This window comes from Bradysia coprophila, unplaced genomic scaffold, assembly GCF_014529535.1.
Source record: "Bradysia coprophila strain Holo2 unplaced genomic scaffold, BU_Bcop_v1 contig_476, whole genome shotgun sequence".
NCBI lineage: Eukaryota > Metazoa > Arthropoda > Insecta > Diptera > Sciaridae > Bradysia > Bradysia coprophila.
Window position 1 is genome coordinate 1,153,902 of NW_023503727.1, and position 26,586 is coordinate 1,180,487.

A 26,586-nucleotide genomic window follows, 5' to 3' on the forward strand; every position below is an offset into this window, starting at 1 on the left:
CAACTATCTTTGATAGACTCGGAACAGGTCAGACCTAGATTTTTCTTGGATTTATCTGAAACCTGATTGACCTGAAACTTATGAAGGAAATTTACCTGATTTCGCATTTTATGTCCGACCTGTCAGGTCAGGTTTCATGTTAACCTGAAATTTTGACAAATTTGTATGAAAATTTCTTAAACTTTCAGGTCAACCTGAAACCTGGCCTGACAGCTTTAAGAAATTTAGGTCCGGTCAGGTTGTTTCAACGCAAAAACCTTTTATTTCTGGTCATACTAATTTTTTGACCACGGTCAACCATTTCCGAGTTTTGGACGCTGCGACCAGTTCTAAGGGAACGCCAAAAATGATCGCCACCTTTCTCCTTGTCATAAAACATCCGTCCCATTGTTCATCTAATAATTTATTGTGCTCCACTTAAATCAACTTAAAGCACAAAATAACAAAGAAAAAAATTGGTTAGGGCTGACTCAACAACCGAAAATCTTAACATTCGAGCAATACAACCATCCGTCTATTACAATGTATGGAACTATAAACTAGTGGTTTAAATATCGAAGCCTTGGAACGACATTGGTTTTACATTTAAGTTCTCTGTTTGTTTTTTTTTTTCAAATTAATTTTTTTAAGCGCATTCTGAGTGCATTTGCGACCACTTTAGCTAAGTCACAGACCGTTTCCAGTTGTCGCCATCATCATCGGTGGCTTTAATTCAATTTGCCTTGGATTGTTTTCGGGTAGATCACGAATTGTATGGGACTTACGATGTGTTCGTAGTCCACTAGCTTGAGAATACTTTCGGTCGCATATGTTACATATGTACGGCTGTTGAGGAGATGGAATTACGGAAATTTTAATCGGATAAATTCATAAAAATGGCATTGTTTTGCACTCACTTTTTCACCCGTATGTGTACGCATATGTTTGTTGAGATAGTCACGTACACTAAATAATCTGGAACACTCGGGACAGCTATAGGGCTTCTCACCTGAATTCGGAAATGTGTTAAAATTAGTTGAAATTATTCAATTATTCAAATTTGGCGCTCATTTACCGGTGTGTATTCGCCGATGTTGCGTCAGAGTGTTTGACTGTGAAAACGACTTATCGCATAGATCACAACGGTATGGCTTTTCCTGAGAATAAAAAAAAATCATAAAAATCCATGAGAAATGTCTCCTATATTCAAACTAAGGTTCGGAATCGGTCGAACTCGGTCAAAAAATGACTCGACATAAAAAACAGGAAATTTCATAACGACAGACCAGACCTGCCTTGAGTCTGGCCCAACACAAAATTCTTCGACCTCGAACCTGACCTGTTCATCGACACCTTCAGGTTAACCTGACCTGTTTTAATCCTTAATTCAAACTCGCTGTCATTTTTCACTTGTGATCATTTAGAATTTGCAAAACGTCAGACGTTTCTACTTCACAAAAGAAGACACGAAATTCCATAATTCTGTTTCGTCTGTTAACACCAGTGACATCAAAAATGAGCGTTAAACTCTGGATGGTGACGCCTAATACCGATGATACCGAAATAAATGTTGCAACTGAACGAAGTAAAAGATTCTGTTGAAAATATCCAGATCAAAGGAAGTAGTAGATTCGACTTGTGCAAAATGTTTGCGATAGATTTTTGGAATGGCACAATGAAGATTTAGTTCCTTTTGAAGAAATTATTTGATCACACCCCTCCCGTCACTTAAAAATCGTTTTAAGGCTTTTGCACTTTCTGGTTCAACTGTTCACGATTCATGCATATGTTGTATACGTATCAATCAATTTGTAAGGCGAAACTTACCTTTGTGTGCACTCGAATATGACGAGTGTAATACTCATTGAGGAAGAAACGTTTCTGACAATATTCGCAAACATATTTGTAAATTCCTGCGTGTATTTTCTTGTGCATGGCCAGCGTACTGCTGTGCGAAAATCCTGAAACACAAGAATCTGCATAAGACCCAAACCACCGGCATTTGACTAATCACTGCTACCTTTTCCGCACTGTTGACACTGGTAGGGCTTTATTTTAGCGATGAGTGTTTGTACTGGATAGTGAACCTGCTGCTTCTCCTTTTTCGATCGTTTTTTGGTGGCTGTTGCTACTGGCGTTTGATTGAGACTTTGATATTGTGGAACGTTGTTGGATATTGTCATTTGATTAGAATTGGGTGGCACTTCGTTATTGTGACTCGTAATGTTTGTCCGACAGCAACTCTCACATTTGAATGGATTTGTCTGGCAACTGGTTGTGACCGGACGAAAGCATGCACAATTGGAGCATTTCAATGCCTGTGACTGACTGTGATGCAATTTTACATGTTCGGCATACTGATTCGGGCAGCTGAACACCAGTCGACAGATATGGCAATGAAATGATGGGCCACTGGCTTCGGCTGTTGTGTTGATATGTGTTGTATGTACTTTGAGGTGGCGCTTCAAACCACTTTCCTTGAGAAATTCACGACCACAAATACCGCAACTGTGATTGATTTGAATTGTTTCTAAAATTGGTGGATTGTTCGGTCTGACGGGCATCGGTGAGGCGTATTGAAAGGGAGTCATTTTCTTTAGCTAGTTTAAGTACCTACACGGAACGGAAAATACCGGTCAGTTGATACTACGTAACGACAACAGTAAACAAGGCCATTATTCGATTGCTTACTTGTTAAGATAGTAATCGTTGGTTAGAATCAGTGAAGTTATTTTCGTACGCCTCCCATAACAAAAACGATGCTATTTGACATCCATTTTACTTTTTTGAACAGCTGTTCGAAATTTTTCTCTGACAGAAAGTGGAATCAGAGGTTGGATGCACTGCGCTGTTCGATACGATTTCAGTTCACTGAATCACCGATACGACATTTTTGAAAATGTGCGATCTCGAAACAGAAGTCGCGAACAAAATTGAAACAAATCATCGGCGGAAATAGACCGTTCAAATCGCATTCAGATGTCGAGAATAAGATAGAGAAATATGTGAGTTCGTTAGCCTGTAGTATCCACAGGCTGTACTGCATTTTTTGTGCACCATTTTCTAATGAAATAACTTCGATTCTGGTAAAATATCAATGAAGATTCGGACACTCCCCAGCGACTATAATTTATTAGACAATCTGTTATCGACGGAAACGACAAAAATCAGCAATGAGCTCTGGTGTCCTATTATAAGAAAATGTATGTTAAAACTAATGAAGTAATAGATTTTGTTGAAAATGTTCAAACAAGTCACCTGAATTCACGCCATAAGTGTGCCTAAAATTTGAATTTTAAGTGAACGATTCTATGAAAAAGCGAACCGAAAAATACATTTCAACGCTTTCTTGTATGAAAATGACGCTACGTTAGAAAGACCTCTGCACTTTCCATTTTGAATTTCGACCGCACTTACGGCGTGAATACACTTATAACAGAAAAAAAAAATATTTGTAAATGTTTACCTTGTAGCAGTTTTGAACTCTCGACCTCATGATATCTAGTCCACGATCCTGCTAATGTTGCTCTTCAGCCATTAGTGACAGCTTATTTCGAATCGTTGGCACAAAAGTATTTCTTTTGTTAAAAAAATAAATCTTTTGTGACAATCGTCAAACTAAAACTAATTGATTGTTTTCGTAAAGATTGATTAGGAAGTCTTTAGTTCAGAAAGTAAGCAGCATCTCGATATTCCATAGAGTTACACTATACAGTATAACTCTATGCGATATTCGATCCTAATTTAATTTTTGAGACTTCGGAATTCAACTTACCCTAAAAATTAAGCGAGTAAGAAGAGGGAAATTCAGCTTAAGTTTGAGATCTATCAGCAATATAGCACAAGATTCTCAAATCTAGATATCCCAATACGTTTGTGTGTACCTACTAATTTCGTCGAGTCTGTAAAATTGCTCGAAGTGTCATTGAGCATTCGAAATGTGTTTATAAGGTTGTGAGCAATAAATAACAAAATACTATTCAATGTGATTAGCAATGTGATCAAGGCGAGCGATGGGATTATTCTGAACGACATCAGTGTAAGGCACACCATTTGGCGTACTGTTTTGGTATTAGTGCAGTAGCCATAGAAGTGCCAGTGTCCATGAAAGGTGCACGGGATGTCTTAGGTGATTTGGATAGCTCTTGGTACCCTGAAAAAGAAAAGTTCGGATGCCAAGCTGAAATCCTGTCAGTTTTCGGGAAAAGGAGGAGGGGAAGTCTGGAGTGCACTTTTTCAGTTTTTGACCATTTTCGAACACTCTGAACAAAATATTTCGTATTATTATGGATGATATCGATAGAGAATTAAATTTCAAATTTTTTGTACAACATAGGGTGGTCCAAAAATGTGGTCAAAGTGAATAAATATTTTGAAACACCTATTTTTTCACTGTTTTTGTCATATTTCAGATGGAACCAATGTTTAGATAATGTTCTACAATATTGTTGCCCGGAAAATTCTCTATTCATATCCAATATTTCGAATACGTAGAGGCACCAGAAGGTTACAGGGTGGTCCTGAACAATAGTTATGTCACGTCTGTAGAGAAATAATGATAACAATTTTTAACTAAATTTGTCGCAGAAATGTTGAAGAATGACGATGGAATTATATTTTTAGACCCGTACGAAGTACTGGGGTCTTATAGGTTTACGCATACGTTTGTAACACGTCGAATTGGACTCCCTGAGTAAGGGGAAACCTACTGTGGTTGTCTAGAGATGCCAAATCCGCGAAAAAAAAATGTCCGTCTGTCCGTCTGTCTGTCTGCACGATAACTTGAGTAAAACGCATCCGATTTTGAAAATTCTTTTTTTTCCCGTTTGGTAATGTCAAAAGACAGGCTAAGTTCGAAGATGAGTGATTTTGGATCGACCCCTCCCGAGCTGTGGCCCAATAAGTGCTTTACGGTTTTTCGAAGATATCTCCGGACATTTAAACGTTAAACTTGTAGGTGATACGTCAAATAAAAGGTATTTACAATAGCGATCGACAAAAAAAAAGTTTATGGAAATCGGATGACCGACTCGTGAGTTAGACCCCTTGGTGTGGAACAGGCACAGGGCGGCAAGCAGTTTTTGCTTGTAGGTCGGCCACATTTGAACATATTTCGTCTGTTTTAGCTTTATTAGATAGGTATTGACCGTACCAATCAGGGAAAATTTTTTTTATGAAATTATGTTCTCCGGAGCGTGAGCTAGGTCTCTTGGAGTGAGCTCTTATCTGGCTACTCGGAAGTACAGTGAACGTGGTGTATTTTGACAATATCTCGAGTAAATTTTGACCGAATTTCATGAATTTTTTTTTGTTTGAAAGGTATTAACGAATGTAAAGCGTCGGTACTATTTCCGGTCTCCTAACAAAATGGCTGCCGGCGGCCATATTGGATTTTAGTAAAATAGAAATATCTTGGGAAAAATGATACTTAGAGAGTTTCTGTTAACATGGAAATAATTTGTTATGTGTGTGGGGTTTCAGGGATTCCATATACGGACATCTATATATACCTATATACAGCTATATTGAGCTATATACAGGCATATAGAGCTATATAATAGCATATATTTATCTGTGAAATGTTTATTTATAGTGAAATATAGTTAAATATAGCGGTATATAGCTGTTTAAATAGGAATTTATGAAATTTGTCTTCGTACGGGGCTGTCTATATTGCCTCCGGCAATTTAGTTGTATATGATAACAAGGCAAAGAGTGGATAATGTAAGTGATTTTAAAGGGAGAATAGTTTTTCAGCAGATAAGAAAATGAAGTAAGAGAAATGAAGAGTTTCACATTAAAGGCTTTTGATACGAATAGGTGTTTCGTACGGGTCGGCGTTAGCTATGTTTTAATGATTTGTTTAGTGTAGCAGGGTCTTCAGCGTATTTAAGAAAGAAGTTTTAACGAAGAAATTTTTTAGAAAAATGGCAGGTTCCTATCAGTCTGCCTACTTTTTTGATATATATTGACATTAAGAAGTAAGCAAAATTCCAAGTTAATATTCACTCACTCGTCAAATTATCGAACATCTAACAATTAGAAATATGGCTACAAGCATTAGAACAATACAGGGTGGATCACAATATTTGTGAAAGACAGAATAAGATGAAGAAATGTGAGCATGTTAATAGGAAAATTGTGATTGCTCGTCCTGAGAACTTAGTCTTATAGGATAATCTGAAAAATATCGGAACTATATTTGTCATTATTTCTAGTGTTAACATAGAACTATGACTTACTTGCTATGCACAATACAATGTGGAATAATATAAAGCCACAAGGGGAAACAATTACCTGGTAACAAGCCGTTTGAATCTCATCTGATGTCACACTACTTACAAGCTTTTCTTTAATTTTCGCGAAACTTTAACCTTCATTTGGAAATTCTCTTCGTGACATGACCCTCGTTCTCAGGGTCAGGAGAAGAGATAGTTGACATTCGCACGATTTGAGATGTTAGAAAAATTCCTTCAACATCTGTATTATAAAAACGTAATTGTTTAGTGAGAAACGTTATTTCACGGTAATCACAAGAATTATAGGTCAACGGAATTGTAGTCCAAAAGAGAATGTTTTTGTGAGAACCTGTACTACAATGATTTTGATGTTTTTTGACTTCTTTGTGGTAAATGAAAATCGTTTTTCACAAAAGTAATCCGTTTCGGCTTTTTGCTCCGTACAACATGCGCCCAAAATCAATCATTTATACGCTAAAAAAATCGTTGAGACGGATGTCAAAGTACTATTTCAAATGGAACATCAAAATTCATTTGAGTTCATTTTCATACAGTGTATTAGGTCCCTTATTTGACGTTTCGAAAATGAACCGCTCATGCCTGGTTTATTTTACTCTGCCGTGGTCTAAGTATAATAGTACTTCACATGACTAGACTAGGGATAAAAACATGAAAAGTAGAGTTTTCGCGTTAATTTTGTTGGTCCGAGGCGAAGACGAGTAAATAACTATTGCAGATAGATGGTCACAGGTCTTTGAGTATGTGTTGTCTTCAGAAAATTAATAAACAGAAAAACTTACACTATCTATGGATGAAAAGTTGAAAGGACCAGTCAAACACCAAATTTTTTAAGGGAGTTGAAGAGTACGGTTTTCCACGCACGTGTAAAACATGTAAAAGATGTATGTTGGAAGCAAAAGAAAGGAAATTTGGTGCTGCGCAATTTTCATTTAAAATAGCATTCTTCAGAGGACAAATCTCGACATTGGGACATTACCATCATCGATTGTGTTATATCGCCCATCGATTGTGTGTGATGATTTTTTCTGCTGTTTGTTTTTCGTTGTAAAGTGGAAAACATATCGTTTGTTTCATAATCTCCTCTGAACCGATTAAAACTATGAGGTGTATAATTCCATACAATGAACCAAGAGGTTCAGACGCAGTGTGCGCATTTGATGGCCGATTTTTCGGGAATTTCAATGATTTAGAGGAACTGCAATGTGATCAACATAATAATAAAAACTTGCAATTTAGACACGAAGGAGGTTGCTGGATATGGGAGTTATACGGATTCGAAACGTACCAGGCACTTTTGGTGAGAAAGGTCCATTTTTGGTAGAACGAACCAAGAACTAATCGATTTTTCTGGAATTTCGTTTCTTAGATTTTGATTTTCTTCATTCTTCTTGTTGTTTCTGCTGTGTATTGGTGTATCTATCGGGCAGTTAAGCGAACATTGTGGAAAAAGCAGAAACTTTCTTCAAGTGTTGTGCCAGCCTAAAATTGATATGGACTGAACATGGACATGAAGAGAGAAATAAATGAAAAATTCCAACGAACATCGACATGGACAAACTAAATTTTATTGAAAAATAAAATATTAAATTAAATTGTGTTTGATGTTGTTTTCATGGTTGTTTTGCTGAATTCAAATTAAATAAATGTGTGAGAAAGGTATTTATATTTTGGTATAATTTTTAATCCAGTCTCTGAATTCTGGAATGGATGACGATACGCTGGTATCATTTTGCATACATTTATAGACATAACTGAGTACTCCCACCAATAATTCCTCGGTACTCCTAGCGAGGGTGACGGGTCCTCCCGAATCTCCCTGACACACTGAAAATTTATTTGAATTTTATGTTAAAAATTGTTATTAAAATTTGGCAAGCATAATAACTATTTAAACATTAGTTCGGCTTCTTCACTTGTTAAAGTTTTTTGCAAATTGTTTTATGCTAGAGATGAAAGGTTGAAAATTCCAGTTTTTGTGTGAATTGTTATCGATCACACGATTTGTGAATCACACAAAAAAATGACGCTTCGCTTTCATCCCGAGTTATGTAACGACTAGCTTCTCCTCACTAACGTTGACACAGGCCACTTTCGACCCTTAGAAATACGAAAATATGAAAAATACCTAAGTGACTTCAAAGGACGGGACCGCCGAGAAGGGATGACACTTGGCTCATTTCTGTTTTGGTCGGATCCCAGACAGGAAAGTCTTCTCATTCTATAAAAATACGACTAAACCTGAATTGAACGCTCGGACAGGCTAGCCTTGCGAAATGTGAGTTACGGGCTCTGTGATTGTTAATGACCAGGACTGTGATTAATGCGATTAATGGTTAGGAGATGAGGTCTTAGATTGGTCTTCAAGATTCTAATGATGACAGGGTAGTACAAAGGATCCACTGATCTGTGTACATCGATCAAATGGTCGGTCCTAACTGATAAAATCTGTAGTACTTACTTGCAGAATGGTGGCTACTGTCGATATGACACAGTTCGTTAGATAAAATTTTTGGAAAATAGTTTAGGCATTCGTCACGAGTGATTACTTCCATCTCCACTTTCATCAGCTTGTCGCTGTTCGGACATTGATTATCTGCACAAATTCTTCCATAGCCGCTGATTTCCACGAAAACATCACTCGGATCAAAGTCTTTTTCAGCCATTATTATTGACCGTACGGCATCAGTAAACTGGATTTCTGTAGCCGTCTCCAAGACGGCTATATCGTATTTCAATGATGGTTTACGTACGAACAAATCATGAATGAATTTTTTTTTGATGTTGTAGATAGAACCCCACCACGTACAATCCGAACTACCAGCACGAATAACGTAAGTATATTCGGTTTTGTCCACACAGTCCGCAGCGGTTAAGACATAATTTCTACTAATTATCACACCCATGACAGTCAGCATAAGCAAACGGTATATAATTTACATTCATCGCTACTTGATAGGGTCGTTTTTTATGTCTACCGCTAAACCATTCACAACGGTCAAACGTTCGTCGAAACTGACTACACTTTGTATCAACAAAACTAGAACCACAATTTTCAACATTTTCGCACTATACAACTGAACCGTTTTTTATCACTTTCAAAAACTGCCTGACTTGGTGAGACATCACAGACATACTTATATACAATGCATAAACTTTAATCGAGAAAGCGAAGCCATTCTCGTTACTGTTTGTTTTTAAATAATTTGTAAAAACTTAAAAAATGCTGAATCGTTCCTGTCTGCATTAATGCTGGGTTTTCAATGCATGGAAACTGTTTCTCCATAAGTTTATTTATAAAATTTATCGAAAACAAAAATATTAAAGAAATGAGCTAGCTGTGTCTAAGAGAATTGTATCGGAATTAACTTTACGCTGATGGTTGTAAAATGTCGACAAAATATAAATACTTTTTGAGCGAAAGACAATCCATAGAGTTATATTGGATCAACGGATAGGCACAACCAACCCATCACAATATACGAGCGGCAGACACATCAGTAATAGTAGATTACATACTTGGAAAATCGTTGTTTTGAAGAGTGTGGAGTTTGTATGCTGAACCGAAGGCGAAGTATACAACCACACGAGTCAAAGCAACGGTTTCCGCACAATTATGTAAGTTATTTTACCTCTAAGTGCGGCGAATAAATAAATAAATAAATAGTGCGGCGAACGTGATTTTTTTCGACATTCTTCTTTTGTAATCAACATTACTTTGCAACCTCCATGCAAAACTTTCTGCAAACGTTTGCAACATCTACAGATTGTCTACAAAAATGAATTTTCGCAGCACATAGGAGGTAAAATATTAAAAACTCCGTCAGGTACCATAATTTTATGGTTTTAAGAACAAACCGAAAATTTTATGGATAGGGAAGGGAATAGCACTGCAACCCGCGAAAATTTTTCGTCAACCTTACAAACGTTTGAAAGCCCTACCTACAAAACAATCAACAACAAGTCTATTTTAGTTTCCATTCATAGCACCTACGAGCATCAAAAGTGTAACAATTCATGCGTAAAGTTATAGGGAACACTTATCGCTATGCACCTGTGGAAAAACCAAATTTTAGGAACGTCAAAGTACACCAAATTGAAGCTTCTGTCTCCAGGAGACATTTTGATTTCAATTTCAATTCAATAAAGAAATGAGCGATGCGAATGCAATAAGTAGAAATTTGTAACCTCGAGGTGATATCGAATCTTCTCAAATTGAATTTCGTTTGAGTAAATGGTAGTGTATTGAGTCTCAAATGGATGTAAGTTAGTAGCTTCTTTCATTCATATACCACCACTTGGATTCTTAAAAATCCATTAGATTTGTTTCTGTATCCCATGTGTCCCATGAGAGAGTTAACACGTGGAAATTTTATATGCTATCCCTGCAAACTCATTTCAATTTCGCTTGATAATTACTCGTAGCATATCCCTCTATCGTTTTCAGTGAAAATATCCCATGTTCACGACCCTCGCAAAATAAAGTTGTTCAGCCCCACCGTGCAAGCATGAGTGGTACTCTAAATATAGTACTGAAACTGGACAGTGTATCAAACAAATTTTGGCACTGTAAAATTTTGTCATACTTTTGGCAGCTGTCACTCGAAGTGATGATTTTTCGATTATCATAAAGATGTGACCGTTAAAGTTGGCCCAAAGTCAGCTATTTCTACCTAGGATTTCTGCATGGTTAACGCCAGCTTCCTAAAAACAATTTGGAACCGTTTTTGCATAAATTCTGTGAAAAATTAAAAAAAAATATGTTTTTTTCGTACCTCTAGAAGGACAATGAACCTCCAACCCGGTGAAACTTTACGTCGACTCTATATTCGTTCGAAAGCTCTTGAAATTCCTTCTAAAATGAGCTATACGACACGACTATTTTTCTTTCCAGTCACAGATTTTAGAAAGCTTTAAATCCCAAAAATTTCTGAAAAAGTCATGGTCAGGAGCACTTTTTGCAATTTTTCATCGGTGAGACGATTTTTGTAATTTTAAAGTATGCTAAATTGAAGCCACAGTCTCTACGAGTAGTTATCATATACAGTTAACAAATTCTTTCCTACACAGTCACCAAAACTGCTCCCATTTTTCTATAAAAAAAAAAAAATCGTGATTCTGCATCAAACGGCGTGATGGTGTGCCAGATTCACCCCTACGAGGCGAATCTGCCACGATCGTGACTTTAAAAGGGTGCATACTATGATCGCTTGTGCCAGATTCCCCGATGCCGAGCTGTTTGATAATTAGCGGACAATTACGGATCGTTTATATCCCCTGGCCTTAAAAAAATCAGTCAAAAACACTCAAAAGAGTAAAAGTGACGCAAGTCCCTGTGCATACTTCCAAAACAACTGATATCGCTGGATGTGACGCATTCTGCGCTTGTACGCAAAAACTGTAACAGTAAAAATTTGACCAAAGAAATTCTAGAAACAAAATTTTACCAAAAAAATTTTGCGTCACAAAGTGGCAGATGATCCGGACGTATTAGGACATATTCTTTCCTATTTTAAAAAAATTCTTAAAAGTACTTTCCTCAACATCTGCCACTTGTGACGCAAAATTTTTTTGGTAAAATTTTGTTTCTAGAATTTCTTTGGTCAAATTTTTACTGTTACAGTTTTTGCGTACAAGCGCAGAATGCGTCACATCCAGCGATATCAGTTGTTTTGGAAGTATGCACAGGGACTTGCGTCACTTTTACTCTTTGAGTGTTTTTGACTGAGATCAGTTCTTTTGGAAGAATTAGTAGATTGAAAAATTTAAAAATTTGAAAAATTTAAAAAATGTGAAAAATTTTGAAAAGTTCGAAAATTTTTTAAAATTTTCAAAATTTTTAAAATTTCAAAATTTTAAAAATTTCAAATTTTTAAAATGTTTCAAAATTTTTAAAAACTTAAAAAATTTGTAAAGTTTGAAAAATTTTGAAAAATGTAAAAAATTTTGAAAAATTTAAAAAATTTTGAAAAATTTGAAAAATTTTGAAAAATTTGAAAAATTTTGAAAAATTTAAAAAATTTTAAAAATTTTTGAAAAGTTTAAAAAAATTTGAAAAATTTGAAAAATTTTAAAAATTCTAAATTTAGGAAAAAAAATGAGGCGAGCAGAGCTTACCAAAAGCGAACAAATTTGTTCTACCATACCCATCCACACACACACACTTAAAGGTGTTCTTATATGGGGCTTATATGGGAACTTCGAGGAGCCCTAGCTCCGAAACGAGGCCGGTTCCCCCCAAAAATTTTTTTCTGGAATGTCTTAGAATGACGACTAGAATCTACTCCCAAAATTTCAACAAAATCTAAAGAAGACTTTAGAAGATAGGAAACACGGACGGACGGACGGACGGACGGACTAACAAAGTAACGTAGGATTTTTTCATTTCGTTTAAAGTACTGAAATTGACCAAAATGTATGGAAATGGGGCTTCTTGGAAGATTTTTTGCGTGGCCAAATTTTAAGCTGCAAGAACGTGCTATAGCTCGTTGAACTCGCACGGACGCCTAGTTTTTTTTAATGGTAATTTGGAGTCATTTGTATTTGAATTGTGGAACTTCAATATTTGCTGTCTGCAGTCTACGACAAAAAAAAATTTTTAAAATTTTTTCTAGTAATAGGACTTGCGTCACGGGCGCTATGCTAACGCGCGCCCATGATAACAAACTGACGGAAGACGAGATACACGTCGTGATCATAAATTAAATTCTCATTTTTATTGTTATCGAAAATGTACAACACAGACTTGAGTCTTGCTCTTCCTTTTTTTTTATTTGGCTTACGTACTAGGAGTAAACTCTAGAAAGCGATGCCCTCCGAATATAATATGTATTAAATAACGAATTCTTTAGGTAGATCGGATGTACAAAGTGCAAAATCAAAATAGGTCTCACGTCTAGCTACTAAATAAATAAGTAAACTGAATCTCTTCCACAGCAGCTCTTCAACACATCTTCATTTTCTTTCTTCTGTTCGTTCTGCTCATCTTCTTCTCTTCATGACTTGTTTTCAGTTCATTTTGAAATTTAGATTTTTATTGGAATTAATTGACCACAGTTGAAATTACAATGCAGGCGTTTCGGGTATCAGTGAGGCAAAAAAGGACATAATGAACGTTCGAACTAGGACAATCATTGGTGTTCGATTGGCTTCGTTCACTGCACCATCATTATCAGTAGGTGATGCAGCAGCAGCAGCAGCATTGACTAACGGTTCAGCCTCATTGATTGGATTCTCTTCGTTATTGACAGCGTCCGCTGCCGGTTGCTGAGGCTGTTGTGGTTGTTGTTCCACGACTGGTGCAGCAACATTCTCGTTGTTATTGTTAGCTGGCGGCGCTACATTGGCTGGTTGGTTATTGTTTGGTTCGCGATTGAGTTGTCTGAAGTAACCCACATGGTATCTATAGACGACAACGACACAAAGTTTAGCATTTTTGGTCGGGGGCAATGAGAATGACTGCAATGTCTTCCTTACCCGTAATATAAAATCGTGAAGAATATTACGATCAAACATCGCAGTGGTGATGAGTAAAAGTAAATTAGTGTCACCAGCACCATCAGTCGACTGAATGCATAAAACAGGTCCAACCAATCGCGATTCTCCACCTCCTCTTGCACAATGTTTGGAAATCTTTGCTGGGCAGGATTCGGTTGCTGATCAGGTAACGGTTGTTGCGGTTGAACTTGAGGCTGGGCAACGGCCTGCGGTTGTGGCACTTGTGGTTGTGCCTGATTATTTTGCTGCTGTTGCGTCACTGGCGAATTGTACAGGTTTGGTGTTGGAAAATAGTTTTGTGGATAGTAAGGCATTTGAGGCAGGTTGTTCATTCCTCCGTTTTGTGACATGTACAAATTATTCGGCTGATTTCTGCAAAATAAAAATTTCTTTCGTTGAAATTTGTCGCGATCATTCTAACAAAACGATTCTAACTTACAAAGCGTTCATGTATTGACTGTAGTATTGCCGATAAATTTGTTCGACCATCAAATTATACGAAGGCAACTGCTGTGATACCCATTCATTGTATTGCCGATTCATGTCGGCTATCGGCTGACTGGCAAAACTGTTACTCCAATCGGCTGCAGGTCTGAACAAACCATCAGTTTCGGAGCTGTTACTGTGTGTCGTATTTCGTTGCCTGTACCGTTGGACGGTTAATGAATGGTTCCACGTAACGTAACGTTATAATCTTACCGTAAGCCATCTGTGCTAATGTCTGGTTGCAAGGGCTGTGCACTGTTTTTGATGGATCGTGATGTCTCGAACACTTTGTTTGATTGCAAAACTAAATGGACTGTATGTGTGTCCTGGCCTTCGTATTGTCTGAGAATATCTTTCAAAACGATTTGATCGTTGAGAAGTTGACCCGAATAAATGAGTTTTTGTTCATCCGTTTTCTGTGGAAAGAAAGAAGAGACTTGGTTGGTACTCTCGGAGATCTGTATCTAAATCAAACAAAATAACAAATTGTTGGTTGGTTAACATTTTTGGACGTAATGTCCACAGTCATAGTCACACAACAATGATGGTTCCCTAATGAAACCGGTTCTAACACCAAATTCTTCAGACAACTAATTATCATTCGAATTGGCGGTCGAAGTACGAAACGCGTTTTAAACCCGATAACCTCTAGTCAAAAAAAAAACATAGCTAACGCCGACCCGTACGAAACACCTATTCGTATCAAAAGCCTTTAATGTGAAACTCTTCATTTCTCTTACTTCATTTTCTTCTCTGCTGAAAAACTATTCTTCCTTTTAAATCACTTACATTATCCACTCTTTGCCTTGTTATCATATACAACTAAATTGCCGGAGGCAATATAGACAGCCCCGTACGAAGACAAATTTCATAAATTCCTATTTAAACAGCTATATACCGCTATATTTACCTATATTTCACTATAAATAAACATTTCACAGATAAATATATGCTATTATATAGCTCTATATGCCTGTATATAGCTCAATATAGCTGTATATAGGTATATATAGATGTCCATATATGGAATGCCTGAAACACCCCACACACATAACAAATTATTTCCATGTTAACAGAAACTCTCTAAGCATCATTTTTCCCACTTTATATCACTTTTAATAAAATCCAATATGGCCGCCAGCAGCCATTTTGTTAGGAGACCGGAAATAGTACCGACGCTTTACATTCGTTAATACCTTTCAAACAAAAAAAAATTCATGAAATTCGGTCAAAATTTACTCGAGATATTGTCAAAATACTCCACGTTCACTGTACGGCCGAGTAGCCAGATAAGAGCTCACTCCAAGAGACCTAGCTCACGCTCCGGAGAACATAATTTCAAAAACTTTTTTTCCCTGATTGGTACGGTCAATACTTATCTAATAAAGCTAAAACAGACGAAATATGTTGAAATGTGGCCGACCTACAAGCAAAAACTGCTTGCCGCCCTGTGCCTGTTTCACACCAAGGGGTCTAACTCACGAGTCGGTCATCCGATTTCCAAAAACTTTTTTGTTGTCGATCGGTATTGTCAATACCTTTAATTTGACGTATCAGTTACAAGTGTAACGTTTGAATGTCCGTAGATATCTTCGAAAAACCGTAAAGCACTTATTGGGCCACAGCTCGGGAGGGGTCGATCCAAAATCACTCATCTTCGAACTTAGCCTGTCTTTTGACACTACCAAACGGGAAAAAAAAGAATTTTCAAAATCGGATGCGTTTTACTCAAGTTATCGTGCAGACAGACAGACGGACAGACAGACGGACATTTTTTTTTTCGCGGATTTGGCATCTCTAGACAACCACAATAGGTTTCCCCTTACTCAGGGAGTCCAATTCGACGTGTTACAAACGTATGCGTAAACCTATAAGACCCCAGTACTTCGTACGGGTCTAAAAATCTCAACTCGGTGACGAAAAGTAAAACTTTTGAATGACGATCTACACAGCTAGTGACCAGACTAGACACATTCAAGCCTGGTGCCTTAGCACACGACCAGAAGGGCTTGAATGGTGGAACTTTGGTAACACAAATGTCGCCGACAGAACCTCCTTCTGACCCTCCAAGTTATAAATGAACGCGAGTTGAAGAATAACCCGGTGGCATAAATAGCTATTTTGCAATTTCGAATTTGCGTTCTAAGTTACACGAAAGAAGAAGGAACGGAGACACAAAAATTTGCTTATAGTTTGATATTTAGGTGGTGGTTGTGAGGTGCACATCATTCAAGTTTTTGTATCTTGATTGAACTCATCAGTCCTCAGTCGTTTGCAGAATTCGAAGTGGTAAACTCACTACAAGAAACGATGAACGCTAAACTATTCTTAATCGTCATTTTGTGCTTTGTAAGTTCGACCATTGGCAGACGAAAACACGTTCCCACACCATCGGAATTTTCCTGTCCGAAAAGTTGTGATTGTGACAAATTGAATTATTACAAGGAAACAAAGTGTAGTGGAAATGGGTCGTCGTTGGAGTTAATTCTGAGACAAACATCGATTCTCCCATCCCCCCAATTCACTCATATCCGTGGTAATCATTTGACCGTGAATTGCACAACAGCAGATCATTTTGCGTACGAAATTGTTTCCGAATTTAATTTCGTCAATTTGGTGTTCATTCGATACAATGGATGCCCGTTGCCGCTAAGCAAATCGTTCAGCCAAATTCATTCCGGTTTGTATGAGTTTCACTTCAACACAACCGAAAGCGTTTCAATTACCAGGGAATACTTCAATGGATTGGGTAACCTTCAGGAATTGTTTTTGAGATCGAGCTCATCAATGGACCTGGCTGACGACGTTGTCACAGACCTACCCTATTTGATTGATCTGACAATAATATCAAAGGAAATCAACGAGAAAATATTCGATCAACCGTCGAATGTGACCGCTTTGAATGTCGGCGGTCTTAGCGGTGAATTCAATACAGAAGTGCTGAAGAAATGGACTCAGCTTACCTCGTTCAGTTTGACTGAGAGCAAAATTCAACATTTGTCAAAGAAACTTTTCGCGAGTGTGCCGAATATTCTCACGGTGTCGTTAAAGTTCAATGAAATTACATCGATTGACTCCGATGCCTTTGAATCACTCGAGAAATTGCAAGGCATGTCATTGGTAAAGAATAAATTTGTAAATATTCCGCAACGTTTGATCATAAAAACAGACAGTTTTAACTACTTTCGCATCGAATGCGACGAAGACACCAGTCTCGACACATTACCAGACGAATTCCTATCGAGTATACCCAATTTGCGAACCGTTTACATCATCGCTTGTAACCTAAAATCCGTCAGGGATGCCGACTTGTGTTTGGGAGTAGTGGTGCTCATACAACAAGAGAATCTGGGAGTAGTGGTGCTCTTTCAAGTAAAGCTGGAAAGATGTAGTGGTGCTCATCATTCGAGTAGTGGTGCCCGAGCCTCGCTTGTCCTTAGAAGTCGGCGCCCCTGAAATCCGTACCGGAAAATCTACTCAAGAACTCGACGAACGTTTATGATTTGAATATGCGAAATAATGCGTTGACTGATCTACCGGAAAATTTCCTGGCCAATCAAACCAAATTGGGTCACATCAATTTCAGTTCGAATCGATTCAGCCAAAGTTCGGACCAATTTTTCGAAAATCTTTTAACAAAACCGATCTGGGGCAGTGATAGATTTAACATTTACTTCATGATGAATGGCTTCGAAAGTCTCAGTCGCGAGCGCATCTCGTATCTATCGCAATTTCGTGGCTATTTCGATTTTCGCTGGAATTCAATCACTGATTTGAGCGGTTTCGATGGTTTGGTCAAAGGAAACGAAGACAGTTTCATCAATGTGGAAAGGAATCCAATCAATTGTGAATGCTTAAGCGTCAATGCGTATAAAAAGTATGCCGAAGTCACAGCAGCCTATTATCAGAGACACATCAATGACACCGTTTGCGCTAGTCCATTAAATTTAAATGGGACAGCCGTTATAAATGTTGACTGTTGAACAAATGAATTTTGAACCTGGTGAACCTTTTTATTCAATTTGCAAAATTAGTCCACAGGAAATGTGAAAATAAAGAATTGAAAACGAAAATGTTGCATTTTGTAGAAACAATCAAACAACAAAATGGTAAGCGACTCGACAGTATCTTAGAGATGTGCGGGCCGCCCGAAAATGTCGGGCCGCCCGGGTTTTTATCCGGCCCGACCGGGCCTGGGCCGGGCGGGCTTCAAATCTGTCGGGCCGAGCTTGGACCGGACCTAAAAAATTAAATTTTTGGCCCGATTTTCAAAGTTTCGCGCACTTTTTTATATGAAATTTGCTTTCGGGCCGCCCGAAAATGTCGGCCCGTCCGAGTTTTTTTGCGGCCCGATCGGGCTTGGGCCGGACGGGCTATAAATACGTCGGGCCAGTTCGGGCCGGGCTTTAAAAATGAATTTCGGACCGGGCTTCGGGCCGGACGGGCTTCAAAAAAACATCGGCCCGCACACCTCTATTGTATCTTAGAATGTTGTGGCAATGTTCAAAGGGCAAAGGATTGGAATATGTGGCCAATTTTTAGATCCGTCAAAGAATGAAGGGATAGTGAGGCGTTTCTCTATCTTTGGCTCGAAATTTAAGATGGAGACACTGAACACAATGTGACTCTTTCGAATGCTTTTCAAGTAAGTTAACTTTTGGCGAGTGTTTCCTCAATCCTGATGTCTTAAGTCAGAAATTTGATAAAAACTTAATCGATTCATTAATCTACTTGAAGGCCTGGATGAACAATAGTCCATAAAATATGTGAACCCAGACCTGATATTACCATACCATTTGATTAAATTTACTTGACATACACTTGGTTGTGTTTAAATATGCCCCAGTATTACGTACGTTCCATATTCATCATTCTTTTCAAAAACGAACAAAAATATTTACTCAGCTGCAGCAATTCGTCGCAGTATAGACGGTCTATACGACTTGTTCAGGCACGTTTAAAATTTTTCGAGGGGGTAACCACTGTGGAATTTTTGGGACTGGTCAATGGAATTTTTGAAATTAAGGCTAAATGTTTCCATTGTCATATGTTAAGCCCTTGACATGCCCTAAGAGGAATTTGTGCAATTTTTGGAATGTAACAGAATCTTTGGAATTTCGAGTCCAAACCAAATTAAATTGAACATTTTGGAATTGAGTGGAATTGTTGGGACAGATTTTTTGCCAGTGGTTACCCCCTCGAAATACTGTTGCATAAATAAGGCGAGGAACAGATCAAATTCAGATCGTGCAAAAATGATTCAAGAGACTTTAGGTTAACAGGACAATAGACCGGATGTGGCATAATTTCTAGCAGGTGACAGAGGCTTTTATTGTATCACTTGTTTTGTTAAATGTTATCATTGTAAAATCTCTGAGTCTGGTTGACCTATCAGACTGAACCTGAGTTGACCTGTTTAGTTATTTAACTTTGGCAACATTTCCTACTGTAGCGTCGATTAGGTGCTTGAACAGGTCTGGTCCAAGGTCACTGAAAATGTCAATCGTCATCCACAGAGAAGGCAATACAAGACACAACCTCACTGTGACGTTTTAACGAAAGTACACCATTTGTTTGTTGATTTTGAAACGGCATATGACAGGGTTTTTCGGAGGAAACTATGGAATGTGATGGTGGAACTTGGTTACCCCAAAAAACTTATTCATTTGGCTAGAATGACTCTTTCACATGTGAGAGCCAAGGTCAGAATTCGGAACAATCTATCTGATTCCCTTGAAGCCTTGGAAGCTAAGAGTAATTATACCAAGAGAGGAAATTTCAATCAAATTTACGTAAAATATGTGGTCCCAACATGAAATACGAAATGTTTATTGGTGTGTGTGTTTTCTCTCTTAATTAAGAGGGCAAATTGAACTGTCAAAAGCGAAATAGCGTCAGCGTATACATGTATTGGTGTAAAAGTATACGAAATGTGTATCTTATACAAACTGATGTTGGGACCACATTTCGTCGTACAAATTTCCTCTCTAGTTATAATTACTCTAAGCTTGGAAGGACTTAGACAAGGCGATGGACTGGCAGCTTTATTCTTCAACATTGTTCTTGAGAAGGTGATAAGCGATAGCGACGTGGAAACCAGCGGTACAATCTTCAGAAAGTTGAGTCAGTTGTTTTGTCAGTATGCTGATGACCTAGACTTAATTTAATGGAACATTGGCATCGTTAAAGAGAATTTCACGAAAATTGAAGATAGGGGTGCTGAGTTCGGTCTCAAGGTCAGTGAGAGAAAAACCAAGTACATGACAACTTCATTGTCTGATGGCAGATCAACGGACCATACGCTGGAGGCGAATGGAAAACACGTCGAGACTGTCGACAGCTTTATTTACCTTGGGTCGCTGGTGAATAGTGATAATAGCATCGGAGAGGAAATACGTAGAAGGGTAACGCTTGGTAACAGGAGTTACTACAGTCTTCAAAAACTCATCCGGTCAAAAACACTCAACCGCAACCTTGTGCGAATTGTACAGATCGCTGATTCGACCAGTTGTAGCATATGGATCGGAAGCTTGGTGCATGACACAAAGTGACGAACAGACACTTTTGGTTTTTGAAAGGAGAATTCTTCGATCAATTTTTGGAGGTGTCAATGTGAACGGTAACTGGAGAAGAAGATACCACCATGAGCTGTATCAGCTTTACAAGGAGCCTGATATAGTCAAATTCACCAAAATCAATCGATTAAGATGGCTCGGTCATGTACAAAGAATGAACAAGGAACGTGTATCACTGAAACTGCTAAATACAAATCCCGATGAAAGACGCAGACCAGGAAGACTAAGAGCGAGATTGAAAGATGCAATTGAGTCTAATCTAAACGTACTAAGAGTGAGCGACTGGAGAACGTTGGCGCGGAATAGGTCCGATTGGAGAAGTTTGCTGGAAGAGGCCAAAACCAATAGTAGGTTGTAGTGCCCGCCTAAGTTGAAGTTCAGTTTATTTGCTTCTATCAACTCATTATTAACAGGCACAGGAACAACGGTCAAAAAGCTTCTTATTTTGGGTCCTTTGGGTCCCGCAGTGGTATCATACCAACATAAACCACTAAATTTCTAAGAAAAAGACTGACAACTGCGTTTAGTAGGCTCCTTATTTCAAATAAGCTAAGTTTATCAGTATCTGTTTACTACCCCCTCAAGCGACCTAAACCTCTCGCGATCTACTTGTCAAACGGACGCTAAATGTCAGAGAAATGATAAGTTGGTATGTCTGTGGCGAGATAGAAGGAACCATAAAAATGATAAGTTGGTACGACTGTGACGAGGTAGAAGGAACATGTGAAGGACAGTTGGCTCCTATGGGAGAGCATGTGAGAGAAACATTCTCTCCCATGGGAGCCAACTGTCATTCACATGTTCCTTCTATCTCGCCACAGGCGTACCAACTTATCATTTCTATGGTTCCTTCTATCTCGCCACAGGCATACCAACTTATCATTTCTCTGCTAAATGCACTGCTGTTAATATCCGTTGCATTTCTGTTCTACTTCAAGTTTGTTTGACTTCAGAGTTATCACTCTGTTAATTTGATTGCGTCGTAATGGACGTAATATACAATGACGATAACTTGTGGTCACTATTGTAGCCCAAAATATAGTCGTAAATCAGACAGCTGCTCTAAGAAAACCGACGAATTTTTAACCGCATTAGATCAATGTTAATGAAAGAATCTGAATTCTGCTCAGCCAAGTGACCTTAAGTAAAAGTTTCAACACTTTCACCAATGTCAATACGCAAATACAATGACAGGTCGTTATGGATCTGATATAATAATTTGCAAATTGAATTCAATTGCCGTAATAGCTGGGGTTTTTCCCGGTTTTTCTTCGTTGCGATAAAAAATTTATTTTTATCTCAAATGAAAGTGGCACCACTAACTAACATTGTTCTGCATTTTGGTTGGCTATTCGACACGACTTAGATATGTCGATATTTTCCATGATAATTCTCTTTATTTTGTTATTGTCAGCCCGTTTCATTTCAATAAATTGATAAGCACGAACGAAAAAAAACAACGTCTCAAGCTATATAGGTATAGGTATGTACATCCAACCGTTATTCCCTTGACTGAAAGTCAGGGTCTTACACCAGAAAATACCGAAATGTGTGGGTGACAAAAAAGTTCACTATGATTGAAAATGTGTGAAATGGTATGAAAAACGTTAAATGTGGGTAACAAAAAATCGTTGAATGCACGATAACTTGAGTAATTCTCAAGCAATTTGGATGAATCTTTTTTTTTAAATGTGTGGAAGTAAAATACCGAGGCTAAGTTCGAAGATGGGCTATGTGGGACGAAGGATCTGGAAGATATCCCAGAAAAACAGGATTTTACACTGTTGATTATAGCCTCAATCGAAAAAGATTACTTTGATGAAATTTGATTTTGTTGCGTTGTGTGTGTAAATCGTATAAGTATGTTTACGATAATGTGCATGAAACAAGTAGAAAGAAAAATTTCGTCACTACATGCCCAGCCTCTAACAGGTAAACGTCTCTTGTTAGTGAACTGCTAACAACTTGATAGTTGACCATCAAATTTGATAGTTGACTAACTTTAATGCGTCTACTACCAAAAAAAGATGTTTTTTTACTCAATGTCTTACGGAAAAAAATGCCAATGAGCACACTATGATTGAAAAGTGTAGGAAATTTTATGAAAAACGTTAAATGTAACCATCATTCTTTGTAGGTAGTATAAGATAAGTCATTCTCAACTAATTTCAAAATATTTTTTTTAAATTCATTATTCCAACAATCAAACAAAATATGTTACAACTCCCATACGAGTGTGAAGTTTGCGGCCAGAGCGAAGCGAGGGCCGTAATTCTCACGAGTCGTAAATATGTTATGGGATATTATATTCGACCGATAGAAAAATTCAATTTTACCGATAAAAAATAATAAAATACCGATAGAAATGTGGTACATGTCGCTGGCACCTCTTCAGTAAATCAGTAAAAAGTAAAAAAAAACATAGCTAATAAATTCCTATTTAAACAGCTATATACCGCTATATTTAACTATAAATAAACATTTCACAGATAAATATATGCTATTATATAGCTCTATATGCCTGTATATAGCTCAATATAGCTGTATATAGATGTATATATAGATGTCCATATATGGAATCCCTGAAACCCCTCACACTTAACACATTATTTCCATGTTAACAGAAACTCTCTAAGCATCATTTTTCCCACTTTATATCACTTTTAATAAAATCCAATATGGCCGCCGGTAGCCATTTTGTTAGGAGACCGGAAATAGTACCGACGCTTTACATTCGTTAATACCTTTCAAACAAAAAAAAATTCATGAAATTCGGTCAAAATTTACTCGAGATATTGACAAAATACTCCACGTTCACTGTACGGCCGAGTAGCCGGATAAGAGCTCACTCCAAGAGACCTAGCTCACGCTCCGGAGAACATAATTTCATAAATTTTTTTTCCCTGATTGGTACGGTCAATACCTATCTAATAAAGCTAAAACAGACGAAATATGTTCAAATGTGGCCGACCTACAAGCAAAAACTCCTTGCCGCCCTGTGCCTGTTTCACACCAAGGGGTCTAACTCACAAGTCGGTCATCCGATTTCCATAAACTTTTTTTTTGTCGATCGGTATTGTAAATACCTTTTATTTGACGTATCACTTACAAGTTTAACGTTTAAATGTCCGGAGATATCTTCGAAAAACCGTAAAGCACTTATTGGGCCACAGCTCGGGAGGGGTCGATCCAAAATCACTCATCTTCGAACTTAGCCTGTCTTTTGACATTACCAAACGGGAAAAAAAAGAATTTTCAAAATCGGATGCGTTTTACTCAAGTTATCGTGCAGACAGACAGACGGACAGACGGACATTTTTTTTTCGCGGATTTGGCATCTCTAGACAACCACAATAGGTTTTATCTTACTCAGGGAGTCCAATTCGACGTGTTACAAACGTATGCGTAAACCTATAAGACCCCAGTACTTCGTACGGGTCTAAAAATTGTCTTTCCTTCACACTTTGTCGATTTTGGAAATATAAAGCAAAGGCGGTTCGTTCCTAGCGAATTCATACTTCATTTATTTATTTATTTTTATTTTTTACCAAAGTGAAAGAGTCCTCTCATCGTTCCACATTCGTAAAACTTCGCTCTGATTAAATTTGACAAAATGACAATCAAACAGAATAATAGATTGCTCATACGAGTGGGAAGTTTGCGGCCAGAGCGAAGCGAGGGCCGTAATTCACACGAGTCGCATTTTATTTACGATTTGTGGTTGATTGAAAATCTTGCTGCAAATTTATAAGAAAAATGAGAACTCAAAGATCATTCGGTCTTCGAAGGTTTATTTGAAGAACTTTTTCTGTCAAATTTTGTTGTCATGTTTACAGTAATCGATATATTAAATGTAGGCATTTGTATCAGTGATGCTTCGGAAGTTCAACAATGAAATTGATCAAAAATATATTGAAAAAATTGTCAGTCAAGGGACCTGACCCGCCCAAAAGGTGGGACCTAGTGTATACATGAAGCTATAATTTGGTTAGAACTGGCTGTCTTTGAGTTATATTATTAACTTTTGTAGGTATTCACTATGTTATACAAATTTGACATAGCGTATCACTTATGCATGTAATGAACGAATCATTCCACTTTGTATACCGAAAAAATACGAAAACAAATTGATAAAAACTTGTAAATTTTATTAGACGAATTATGTCAGACCGAAGCACTTGCAATGTCTGAACTTCAAAATTTTTTTCGTTTTTCTTCTTCTTCAAATCATGATCTCATATCCCGTCTATTTAACTATATTTCGATTTGTCGTTAATAAGCTCAGTTGTTTTTGTTTTCGTGTTTTTATATTTAGCTATCATATGTCATCAAAACCGACTGTCCATATCGTTCAATAAATTCTAAACACTTACAGGCTTTGATGGATAGACTTCCGACAGCAATCCCTTGAGCCGTTTTATTGTCCAGGAGAGTTCACATTGTATTGTTTGATCTTCGAACTGTTGATTTGGGGCTTTGACAATGATTGTGACTGGATTGTTATCCATTGTGATACGGATTCAATTTGCCACACACCAATTAAATCAAAATTATTTGAATGATTACTGTGATGTAAAAACGTTCGCTCGATTGTCTTGAACGGCACTTGGCGGAAATTTGCACACAATTTAAACAAAAGCAAAATGTTTTCCAATTCGAACCGAAACGGATCAGACCCCGAAAAACAAATAACAAAAAATCAATTTCTGTTGACACTCTGATGAAAATATAATAATCCAACACGATTGCAGGGAACACTCGAAATTTTCTTATTGCGTCGTTTAATTTCAGTTCAGCTCGTCTTTTCTGTTTATCGGAACAATGAGTACTGATTCGGTGACGGCAATGAGATGCAGGTTATAAATTTTACTGATAAAAACTCGAAATTTTTATTATTTGATTTGATTATAGTACGTGTTGAAAAGCAATGGATATTTGTACGAACTGGATTGGTCGGAAATAAATGAAAATTTAATTTCGGATGTGTGTGTGTGTGCGTGTTTGCAGTGTGTGTGCATCCCAGATGACATCGGTTTCGTTTGAGTCGAGTTCACATTCAGCGACATCTACATTCTAAACATAATATCGTTGCTTGGAAATTAGTCGGGGTCATTTCCGATTTTATGATTAGTCATGGCCCTAATAGGGAAATGCTGTTTGGAAAGTAACGCTCTGTTAGATTTTTGCATAGAATTCTGTTACATTTCTAGTGCATTTCAAAACTAATTTCAGCGCTCTATTTTTTTCGTGAACCAACTTCACAGCGATGACATTGCTTTGGTATCCAGAGAGATGCTAATATGACGACTGGGTCGTTTCGACGGATAGAGGGAATATGTCGAATGACAGTTGGGTTTTTGAGAGAGAATTCAATACATTTTCTCTCAACCAATTTCAAAATCATTCGACATATTCGCTCTATCCGTCGAAACGACCCAGTCGTCATATTAGCATCTTTCTGTTGGTATCACCTGAAAATAGAGCGCAAAGATTGCAGTACTGAAAAAAAATTGTGGTGCTTCTACAGACCAACCGAGGCTTTCTATTCGGTCTTTGAAATGAATGTTACTCCTTCTCCTAATTTGCATTTGTTGTGTAAGGAGAGTGTAGTGTTTGGTTCTAAGGGTCTTTACTTATGAGCTACATTTAATCCAAAGTTGCCAAATTCAAAGTGCCGAAACGCATTTACGTATAACGGATCAATTGCCCAAAGGTGGCACTGGAACGATTCAACGAAAAAACATGCCCTGTTTCTTCTTCAAACGCGAGGAGAACCTCAAGTCCAAATTGTA

At 37.6% G+C, this 26,586-nt stretch overlaps 4 protein-coding genes across 4 annotated transcripts; 1 reads left to right on the plus strand and 3 right to left on the minus strand.

Annotated features, from left to right (window-relative positions):
* Positions 1-385: 385 nt before the first annotated feature.
* On the minus strand, positions 386-2,831 carry LOC119082629 (zinc finger protein 83-like). Its single transcript, XM_037192195.1, has 6 exons — positions 2,671-2,831; positions 2,000-2,592; positions 1,807-1,940; positions 1,055-1,136; positions 897-988; positions 386-825 (listed from the first exon to the last, which is right to left on the minus strand). Exons 2-6 carry the CDS (start codon positions 2,568-2,570, stop codon positions 667-669), a joined length of 1,038 nt encoding a protein of 345 aa, XP_037048090.1. The 5' UTR covers positions 2,571-2,592; positions 2,671-2,831; the 3' UTR covers positions 386-666.
* Positions 2,832-7,792: 4,961 nt separating this feature from the next.
* LOC119082636 (clotting factor B-like) lies at positions 7,793-9,581 on the minus strand. Its single transcript, XM_037192203.1, has 2 exons — positions 8,698-9,581; positions 7,793-8,063 (listed from the first exon to the last, which is right to left on the minus strand). Exons 1-2 carry the CDS (start codon positions 9,152-9,154, stop codon positions 7,900-7,902), a joined length of 621 nt encoding a protein of 206 aa, XP_037048098.1. The 5' UTR covers positions 9,155-9,581; the 3' UTR covers positions 7,793-7,899.
* Positions 9,582-12,926: 3,345 nt separating this feature from the next.
* On the minus strand, positions 12,927-25,764 carry LOC119082623 (homocysteine-responsive endoplasmic reticulum-resident ubiquitin-like domain member 2 protein). Its single transcript, XM_037192185.1, has 5 exons — positions 25,168-25,764; positions 14,433-14,635; positions 14,173-14,376; positions 13,713-14,105; positions 12,927-13,638 (listed from the first exon to the last, which is right to left on the minus strand). The coding sequence occupies exons 1-5, from the start codon at positions 25,300-25,302 to the stop codon at positions 13,299-13,301; spliced, it is 1,275 nt and encodes a 424-aa protein (XP_037048080.1). The 5' UTR covers positions 25,303-25,764; the 3' UTR covers positions 12,927-13,298.
* On the plus strand, positions 16,463-18,213 carry LOC119082617 (carboxypeptidase N subunit 2-like). The gene is made up of 2 exons (XM_037192176.1): positions 16,463-17,509; positions 17,677-18,213. Exons 1-2 carry the CDS (start codon positions 16,530-16,532, stop codon positions 18,200-18,202), a joined length of 1,506 nt encoding a protein of 501 aa, XP_037048071.1. The 5' UTR covers positions 16,463-16,529; the 3' UTR covers positions 18,203-18,213.
* Positions 25,765-26,586: the final 822 nt, after the last annotated feature.